Source organism: Trichechus manatus, unplaced genomic scaffold (assembly GCF_000243295.1).
Source record: "Trichechus manatus latirostris isolate Lorelei unplaced genomic scaffold, TriManLat1.0 scaffold00099, whole genome shotgun sequence".
Taxonomy (NCBI): domain Eukaryota; kingdom Metazoa; phylum Chordata; class Mammalia; order Sirenia; family Trichechidae; genus Trichechus; species Trichechus manatus.
In genome coordinates this window covers 8,816,633-8,827,603 of record NW_004444035.1, presented here as the reverse complement: position 1 = coordinate 8,827,603, position 10,971 = coordinate 8,816,633, and the positions used below count along the sequence as shown (strand labels likewise).

Sequence of the window (10,971 nt, the reverse complement as noted above, 5' to 3'; positions counted from 1 at the left end):
ACAGTCAAATGCCTTTGCATAGTCAAAAAACACAGGTAAACATCTTTCTGGTATTCTCTTCTTTCTGCCAGGATCCATATGACATCAGCAATGATATCCCTGGCTCCATATCCTCTTCTGAATCCAGCTTGAATTTCTGGCAGTTCCCCGTCGATATACTGCTGCAAATGCTTTTGAGTGATTTTCGGCGAAAGTTTACTTGCCTGTGATATTAATGATATTTTTCAATAATTTCCACATTCCGTTGGATCACCTTTCTTTGGAACGGACACAAATATAGATCTCTTCCAGTCAGTTGGCCAGGTTGCTGTCCTCCAAATTTCTTGGCACAGATGAGTGAGCACTTCCAGTGTTGAATCCAATTGCTGAAACATCTCAACTGGTATTCTGTCAATTCCTGGAGGCTTGTTTTTCACCAATCCCTGCAGTGCAGCTTAGACTTCTCCCTTCAATACCATCAATTCTTGTTCATATGCTTCCTCCCGAAATGGTTGAATGTCAACCAAGTCTTTTTGGTAAAGTGGTCCTCTGTATTACGTCCATCTTTTTATGATGCTTCCTGCATTGTTCAATTTTTTGCCCACAGAATCCTTTAATATTGTAATTCAAGGCTTGAATTTTTTCTTTAGTTCTTTCAGCTTGAGAAATGCCAAGCATGTTCTTCCCTTTGGTTTTCTAACTCCAGGTTTCTGCACATTTCACTATTATACTTTACTTTGTCTTCTCAAGCCACTCTTTGAAATCTTCTGTTCAGCTATTTACTTCCTCATTTCTTCCATTTGCTTTAGCTACTCTACATTCAAGAGCAAGTTTCAGAGTCTCCTCTGATGTCTATTTTGGTCTTTTCTCTCTTTCCTGTCTTTTTAATGACCTCTTCTTTTCTTCATGTATTATGTCCTTGACATCATCCCACAACTCATCTGGTCTTCGGTCATTAGTGTTAAGCGCATCAAATCTGTTCTTGAGATGGTCTCTAAATTCAGGTGGTATACATTCAAGTTTGTACTTTGACTCTCATGGACTTCTTTTAATTTTCTTCAGCTTCAACTTGAACTTGCATTTTAGCAACTGATAGTCTGTTCTGAAGTTGGCCCCTCACCTTATTCTGACTAATAATACTGAGCTTCTCCATTATCTCTTTCCACAGATGTAGCCGATTTCATTCCTGTGTATTCCATCTGGTGAGGTCCACGTGTATAGGCGCCATTTACGTTGTTGAAAAAAGAAGTAATTCCAATGGATTGGTCATTGGTCTTGCAAAATTCTGTCATGTGATCTCCGGCATCGTTTTATCACCAAGCCCATATTTTCCAACTATTGATCATTCTTCATTGTTTTCACCTTCCTCATTCCAATCCCCAGTAATTAGCAATGCATCTTCATTGCATGTTTGATCCATTTCAGACTGCAGAAGTTGGTAAAAAATCTTCAATTTCTTCATATTTGGCATTCGTGGTTGGTGCATAAATTTGAATAATAGTCCTATTATTTGCTTTGCAATACAATTATTTGTTATCTTATGAGAGCAAATAAAAATATGTTAATAAATTTATATAACTATTATGGTTATTCAGTGTTTGGGGAAATATTTAAATAGTCTCTAGGCAAGACTAAATTTTGGGCTGCCTTTAATCAGTAAACCACCATCAAGAACAAATACACTAATTCTTACAAAGTCTAACCTCAAGTCGTTCCCTACATATTTTCCATCTTCACATCTCAATTGGTTAAAGAGACCACTTCTTAGACTGTCTCTGCCCTCTAGACTTCTTTGGAATCTGTCTCCCAGAATTGCTTTTAACCATCTCTCTTACTTCAGGGACCCAGCCAGGTCCTATGAGTGCTGGTCATAGACCACACGACCTTCTGGCTCATTCTGTTGGTTTTCCTTTGATTTCAAGAGCTCTGTTTTCATGATATGCTTCATCATATTTAAGAGGGGTTGTTAGTTTAAGAGGTCAACATTTACATATACAATAAATTCAGTCCTCTCCAACTGAGTCTCCCAACAAATATATGTGTGGATATCCTTGATGGTCAGAAATATCACTGGAAAATAAGAGAATGTCCATCATACAAAACAATGAATGCCTGCCAAGATTCATAGTTTTCAAGGGATCATACTTTAAATCTAAAGTACAATGATATCTCTCTAGAGTACTATTTCAATACATTCTGAGGATCACTCATATTAGGTATGTGGAGTTTTAGGGCTTTTTGTTTGTTTGTTTTGTTTCTTTTTTCCCAAGTCTTGGAACCTTGATTATATCCTGCCAAAAGAAATCCATGCTCATAAATTCAATGGAGGATTTGCTTCACTCGCATGACTATCAGATAATGAGCTGGGTAGAGTTTTCTAGCTAAAATTTTATTAGCTTTTATTCTATTTCACTTTTCTAAGTTCTCAACTTACAGCTGTCACTCACTATGGCTGACAAATAATTTTCAAGATATGGAATATAGCAGACTATTTGCAGTATCAGGCAACTAATGCACTACAGACAGGAAAATGTGGCTCATATGTCTTTCTGAAATGATTATCTGTTTTAAATTCATTACTTTGGCAACAGGAATATGGTAGTAGATTGGAAGTCTCTTGTTGATATTTAAAATCTTTGTAATTTTTTTTCCATTTCATAAAAGTAGCAATAATAATGCTTTGATAAAGGTTGTTTTGTGCCAATGTAGAAAATTCTTCAAATAATATATATCTAATATTATATTATTTTTATACTTCTGATCATTGTATGCATTTCACCCGTAACTCTTTCACCTTTTATAAAAATTATTTAGGGTAAAAGGTGAAAATACCTTGTTTTTACCCTTTTAACTCCACTCTCCCAAAGTAACCACTATTACTTTGCCTATTTTATGTTTATTTACCCAGAATTTTCCTTATTCAAATTCAGTAATATAAAGATGTTTATACTCTCTCTATACTATATTTGTTATCTGTCTATCATCTATTTATCTACCCATCTATGTAACTAGGTATCTAGATCTATAGCTACATAATTTGTTACATAAGGTTGTGACATGCTATACATATTGGTCTGCCACTTTCTTCCTCCAGATAACACCGTATCATCAGCATTCTCCAAAGTTTGAGCACATGGGTCTCACTCCATCTTTTTAATGGCTAGCTAGTATTCCATACTATGGATAAACAATAACTAAGTAAATTCTATATTGATGGAAATCTAGGCTTTTCCTTTTTTTTTTACAGTAACATACAATAATGAACATCTCTTTACATATGCGTTTATGAATTAGTGTTATTATTTTTTTGGTCAAGTTCTAAAATGGCTAATTGCCATATTCAAAAGTATTTCTAACACTCATTCAACAACAAATAAAGCAGTAAAATGTCTACACATTTTATTCCTGGGGCTTCCTCCACGATCATATTTTTCTAGAGTCAATCTCAAACCTAAAACGCATTTAATCTGCTAACTACAGGGCATTTGAAGTGAGGTGTAGCGTCAAAGCAAATACTCCACCAGACAGTGCCACAACACTTTAGAATGACAAAATTCTTAAAATAGAAAACAGAAGTTAGACTTGTAAATGAAATATAATTACAGCTCTCAGAATGCAACCATGCTATATGACATGTCCAAGACTAAATTATTCCCAGCATTCTTTAGTATTCTTATGTCATTATTGCATTCCCTCCAACAGATTTGATAAAATATTTGGAAATTTCTGAAAAAGTAACCTGAACATTCCAATCATAACAACTTTATGGAGTATTAACATTTTAATAGAACTTATATAAGGAAGGGAAAGTTTGCCAAAAGCACAGAATTCTCTGTTGGCATAGAGTGGGAGCACACTGATTCTTGCTGTAAAATCTTTGACTTCACTTAAACTAACTCATGACACATTACTGATCTAGTTTGTTAGCAAAACCACAGTTTATAGAAAACAGATTTCTTCACCACAGACCAAAGAGAGCTGGAAGTTTTCTTTTTTTTTTTTTTTTTTGCTATGGTCGATATCCTCAGTAGAACAGAAATTTAATTTTGTGTTTAGGAGAATGGCAATTATGTATTAATTATGCAACTATGTATGATTATATATTACATCAAGAGAAGGTCTAAGAAGTACATTTTAACATTGCCCAAAAGTGTCTAATCTGTAGGGTTTCTTCAATGCCAGTAGCCATGTGGAATTTATAGAAGAAACTGTGTTTAGGCTTATATCAGGATTGTAGAGCACTCCATACGCACAAGTTAAGACTAGCTTTGGTCAAGCGTTTACTAGTTAAACCGCGTTTCATGTGGCTATTTCCCAATCCTTGCTTTGTTCACTTGGAAACTCCTTAGGGTAGCATAGCACCTACAGGATTATTCAAAGGGGCCTTGGCATAAAAAGATAATGTCAAGTTCTTGGCACCTTTTTGGTCAACAGTGAAGGAAAAGTTGTTTTATGAAACAGAGACCAATAAATGAAACAAAATCATTTATTCAATAGATACATCTATTGACGTTGAATGTGTCACAGTGTCATTTAAAATAGGATCAGCATATTCTGGAGGAGAGGGTACTGTTGCCTTTTTATATGTAAAGGAGTTGCTTTTAATATGCGATTTATAGCATTTTTATGATGATAAAATATGCTTTTTGAAAGAAAAAAGAAAGAGGTCCAAATGAATGACAAAATAAAAAATACCATGACCTTCTTTCTAAAAATTAGGGATCGCTATTTATGCAATCCTAGAGCTACACAATTCAGAGCAATTTGTGGCTATTTAATTCCAACTAAAGAAAGTGATACCAACTCTGTCTTCAAACACAGTTCCACAGTAGAATGTTCATAGACATAATACACATTAGTGAAAGAAGTGATTATTACATTTTAATTTTTATATTTCACAAAGATTTCACCAAAGAAGATGATCTTTGCATTACACAGCTGTACTGCAGGGAACAAGAAACATCCAAATATCCTTTTAATCCAAGCAAAGTCATAAACAATAAAAACAAGGATATTTACAAAATTTCAAAACCCAGATAATCTGTGCATGTCTTACCTTTCTTTTGCGAAGTCTGACTTGGTTATCTGTGGGCTCCTGGGTGGCCAGCATCTCCTTTAAGTGTAAACACTGCATGCCATCTCCTGAATTGACCTTTAGAAGACATTTGTTTTGATGTTCTGAGAAACCACTCTCTTCCAGGCCATTTTCAGCTGACAGTTCACCGGGGCAGGAAGGAGACTGCAGAAGGCAGTTTCCAGAGTCTGCTTTTGATAATGGCAGACCTCTCTCTGGGCAAGGAGTAGCAGAGAACTCCCCGGGTATGTTGCAGGTGTTTCTTTCATGTCCATCTTTAGGGGAGTCGTATTTCCTTCGTTGCTGAGCAATCACTGCAGAATTAAGCAGTTGCTTCTCAGGCACAATCTCTTTGACATTCAAAGAATCGCATGCATTTACTTGTGCTCCATCTTTTATTTCACTTAAGCTTATGTCATTGCAAAGCTCCAGGCTTTTCCTTATAGTGTCAACAACTTTTCTCTCCCTTCTTCCTTCTACTGGGGCTAAATCATGGTCCCCTGCCATTATCCAGGAGTTATACGAATCTTGGTTATTCTCCATGATGGGCAGGGTCTTTACTAAGGAGCCTGCTCCTTTAACAGTATGTTGGTCTGATGTTTTATGCTGCTGAGTAGTTAAGATCTGTTTATCATCTGTAAGACATAAATCGGAATCGGTATCCTCATCAGAAACATGCACTAGGGTTTCTGTGCTGGCCTCCAGAGAAAGAAACTCATCTTCACCTTCATGACTGTCATTTTCATCCACCTCCTTTGAAATGTGACCCATTGGGAAATCTCTCAGCGCTGATCCATGGCAGCAGTCTGGTAAAGACACACACTTCTCTTTGCGGTCCACATGGTGAGTTGCATCTTTTTCCATACTTGCCTGCAGGCTGTCAGCTGCTAGTCCATGATGACATGCTGGGGTATAATCATCAGAATTAAATGGTGGCCCCATCCATTGGGTCACATGTTCTTCCCAGCTTCTCTTTCTGATGGCTACAGACATGTCATCGTAGTTTAATAACAGACAGAAAGATACATTCCATATGAGGCGAAACGAGACGCAACTTGGTGAAAGATGACTTCAAATTCATTGATCGAGGAAGACAGTGGGTTTTGTCATTTTAACACCTATTGAACAATTTAAAAATATATAGTTATTGACATATTTCTAAACAGTCAACACATATTTTGGGAAAAGGGAACACTTAATCATTTTTATGAAAGTTTTGATTTAAAAAGAAAAAAAAAACACCATTGCCTTCGAGTCAATTCCAACTTCTAGTTACCCTATAGGACAGAGTAAAACTGCCCCACAGGATTTCCAAGGCTGTAAATCTTTATGGAAGCAGACTGCCCAATCTTCTTCCCGTGGAGCAGCTGATGGGTTCCTACTGCTGACCTTTAGGTTAGCAGCCCAGTGCTTAACCACTGCACCACCAGAGCTCCTTGAAGTTTTGATAAGGGTCTTAATAAAGCTTAAGTTTAGTAGCTTTAATAATGCTTATATGGACAGAGCCATACATCATTGCCTTCTTTGCATAAAAAGTGAACTTAAAACATGATAACAAATAAAGATGTAGACTAATTCTATGGCATTCATGGATATCAATGTTGTTTACTTTTTTTTTCTCATGAAAAACGGTCTTCGCTTGTCCATTTCACCAAGTGAAGACCTCAAAATATTGTCTGAAAGTCTCATTAGGATGACATCCCTTTGCTGATTCTCTTGTATAATTCTTATCATGTTGTTGCTTTAAGGGAGAAATATTTGAGTTTGTGGAAGTTCACTGTGCTTTTTAAGGTTATTTCTTTAAGAAGCAGTCTAAAATTAGCTGGAAATTTTTATTTAACATTTCTGGTCAAAAATCATTTGGCAACACTTTTAAATGCAGTTGGATTGGTCTATTAATGGATAAAGATATACATGCTAAGCATTTAAAAATTCATTAAGAAAATATTCATATTGCAATATTTAACAAAAATCACTGGCAGAAATGTGTAGCTTGAACTCACATGCTTTCCAGACTTGCTGTTTTGAACACAGGTCATTAAGGAAATCTATTCTCTGTTTGGTTTGAGTTGCAAAAAAGGCTACCAGGAAACTCTTTATGCAAAACTTGAGCTGTAGAGACAGCAAGTATAATGAAGGGATGTGTGAAAGAGCTAATACAAATCCCAAAGTACCAGGATGTATTTACTCCAGTGAGTGCCTAACAAATGGACTAATCCAGTTTAGGTCATGCATTTGAAAGTTGGTCGTACTGTTGTGGCTTCCGTGTTGCTGTGATCCTGGAAGTTTTGCCACCGGTATTTCAAATACCAGCAGGGTCACCCTTGGTGGACAGGTTTCAGCAGAGCTTCTGGACTAAAACAGACTAGGAAGAAGGACTTGGCAGTCTATTTCTGAAAAAACTGGCCAGTGAAAGAAAACCTTATGAATAGCGGCAAAACATTGTCTGACGGTAAAGTAGAGAGTCAGCAGAAGACCCTTAACGAGACGGATTGACACAGTGGCTGCAACAATGGAATCAAGCATAACAAGGATTGTGAGGATGGAGCAGAATCGAGCAGTACTTCTTTCTGTCATGCACAGGGTTGCTATGAGTTGGAACTGACTCAATGTCACCTAACAACAAACAATAGGTCGTATTAGCACATAATTTGTGGATACGAAAGGATAGCACATATCGTTTACAATGCCTTAGGATAAATTCATTTGTATTATTATTACTACTACTACTACCAGCTAAGGAGTCCTGGTGGCACAACGGTTAAGCGCTCAACTGCCAACCAAAAGGTTGGCAGTTCGAACTCGTCCAGCAGCTCTGTGGAGAAAGGCCTGGCAATCTGCTCCCATAAAGATTACTGCCTAGAAAACCCTATGGGGGCAGTTCTACTCTGTCATATAGGGTCGCTATGAGTTGGAATCGACAACTACTACTAGCTAGCAAGCATTTATGCAGAAGTTATTGCTCTTTCAGGAAGATTACAGTGTACAAGTACTTTATATACCTTATCTCATTTAGTCTTAACAACCTATGAGGTAGTTCCTCTAATTATCTCTAAGCTGTTGAAGCTTACTCATTGCCCTCAGTTGATTCTGACTCATAGTCACCCTATAGGACAGAGTAGAACTGCCCCATAAGGTTTCCAAAGAATGGCTGGTGGATTCGAACTGCCAACTTTTTGGTTAGCAGCCTGAGCTCTTAGCCACTGCGCCACCAGGGCTCCGGTGAAGCTTAGAGAAAAGAAATAAGCTGGCCAAGGTTGTGAGCAAGAATCAGAGGAAACCCTGGTTCTAAGGAGCAGGCTTTAGGCCAACAAATTGCATTTGTTGCGAGATTCTTCCTCCATGCATCTCCCTCCCCTCACAAAGTTTCTTTGGCAGGAATTCAGGTTAACCAGAAAGAAACTGTGTGGATCGTAAGAGAATTGAGTTTGTCCTTCAGATATCTGAGTCTTAATCTCATCGGCTTCTGAGAAGTTTAACTTGTATACCTCTGTTGGAATTTGCCCATAAAAAATTAAGTACGCAAGAAAACGATGTGCAAGTCAGAAAGATAAACAAATTCCATGTATCTGTCCTTATTGCCTTAAATTATTTAATCCCCTAGTTAAAGAAATAAACCATACCAGTGTAAACTCAACCTGATAAAAACGACTACTCTGTATATTGACCAATAATGAAACCAAATGACTGGGCTATAAAAGAAAAATCTCATTCAATACGCAGACATTTTAGTGTTTACTCCACACAGGAACAGTCAGCACATAACATGGATTGGCTTGTAGTTTTCAGCAATGAACAAGATTAACTGCTGTGTTGGTTTTGAGGCACTTCAATCTTTTAAAAATGACTTCTAAGCTATTCTGATGAAATCCATGCCCAAAAGGTAAATATTCTCATCCCTGTAAAGATGGGGAAGTTAAGGAATGTACTAGAATTTTGGTACACCAGCTTGACCAAATATCTTTCTGGAGAGTATCTGGTTGCCTCAAAGGTCTGTGACCGTCTTTGAAAATGGTTGGCATTCAGATTTTCCATGTTGGCATTCACTTTGCACTCAAAAGAAAATATAAAGTCATTGAATTCCATGCATAAGTCATTACAGTGTGGGAGGCTACAGAAAGTGGAAAAAACGCATAGATGTAGGCCAGAAAATTTCTGCTTTCATGGGCAAATTTGGGTTGTAATAGGGTGGTTCTGCTTTAGATGCTTTCTTTATTTTTATCCAGTGTAGAAAAAGCAGGCTAACTCTTAAGTTAAATGCCAAGTGGTATTACTATGTCATTCCTAAGCCATATTTACATTAAAGTTGAGCTTGAATTCTGGTTTCATTTCTTTTACAGAGGAGAAATATGGTTTCCTAACCCCTTAGGGGCCAGATTACATATATGTTTTGCCTTTGAGACCTTAAAATAATATTAATTAACTTATTTCACTCAACCCTGACAAGTAGGTAAGTATTTCTATAATGTCAAAGGATGACAGTTTAACAAGTTCTGTGACGATCTCACTACAAAGAGAGATTTTAAGTTGGGAGATCCAACACAACATTAACTCTTTCTGTCCTCATTTCTTTTCTAGCTTTTTTGACATTTCCAAATCATTCCTGTGAATGTGCCAGCGTCTTTCTTTTCAAGACATAAAATTTCCTAATTATCAAATGACAATCACCATTACATTTTTGAACGTCCATCCTATATCCTGTGGTCTGGCATTGACAGACTTTTTTTTTTTTAATTTACCACTAAAAGCTTCTCTATCCACACTTCCTACTTAAATCTGCTTTGTAAGATTTATAGTTTAATCTGCCTCCATGATTTAAAGTCTGAACAGAGTATTAATAAATGCAAGTATTAGATGATTGTCAACCGCGTCTGAGTATGCTGGCCTCATGTCCTAAATCATCCAAATTGCCTAACATCCCAGCCTGTAAGGTAGAGAAGTTTTCATGAAAGACCTGGCTTTCCCTGTGAGTCTTAACTGAAAATTATAGTCAAACTACTGACCACTTATTTTGAAAATTTATATTGCATTTCTTTTGTAATCCTTGTCATGCGGATTCATTCAGAATGAGCTCAGCCACTGAGGATTTGGACAGAGGGTCTGGAAAAGTATAGGTTATTCCAGGGTGCTGATTTTATGAAGTGAATTTCCAAGGGGAATTTCACTTCTTAAATGCATGTGTTCAAACACCACTGTATTAATATTACAAGAATCTGTGGGTATCTATAATTATACAATGGTTCTGGAAAATGTTTGTGAAGTGGCCAAATTTATGTTCTGTAATATTAATGCACTGGATATTTAGATATAAGCTGATTTAGAACTTATGCTTTGGATTAATTTTGTGGCACCACACCTTAACGTAAGTATTTAATGGCATATAGTATATATTTTTAATTTTAAAAGATTGAATGTTATTATGTTAAACAACAACAATTAGAGACATTCTAGTTAGAGAATCACCTATTGGTATCCGAAATTAAATGATCATTCTCTCCTTTGCATTTATTTCTGAAATAAATTCACACATTATATTTTGGCCTGCCAATTGTGCTTAGGAAAAAAGAGTCTGATAATTATCACTATTGCTGATTCTGTAGCCTGGGAATTCACGATGCAAATGAAGAACCTATGGTTGAAATCAAGTGGGCAGGACTATAAACGGATAGCAACGCTGCCAGATTGAAATCATTTATTCAATAAACATTTATTTAGTACCGCAAATAAGACTAAAAGTTTAACCTAAAGCAGGGTATCAACTTCTCTCTTTCCTTCTTCTCTCTTACTTGCTTTCCTCCTTCCTTCCTTCCCTCCCTCCCTCCTTCCCTCGCTCCCTCCTTGCTTCCCTCCCTCCCTCCTTCCTTCCCTCCCTCCCTCCTTCCCTCCCTCCTTCCTTCCTTTTCTCCATCCCTCCTTCC

At 36.9% G+C, this 10,971-nt stretch overlaps 1 protein-coding gene across 1 annotated transcript in view; it reads right to left on the bottom strand.

Annotated features, from left to right (window-relative positions):
• The window catches only part of DLC1 (DLC1 Rho GTPase activating protein), a 482,787-nt gene that overhangs the window by 456,522 nt on the left and 15,294 nt on the right, over positions 1–10,971 (bottom strand). The window contains exon 2 of the mRNA XM_004382791.1: positions 5,036–6,171. Within this exon, the coding sequence (XP_004382848.1) occupies positions 5,036–6,046 (1,011 nt within the window). The 5' untranslated portion in view covers positions 6,047–6,171. The remainder of the gene's footprint in view (positions 1–5,035; positions 6,172–10,971) is intronic.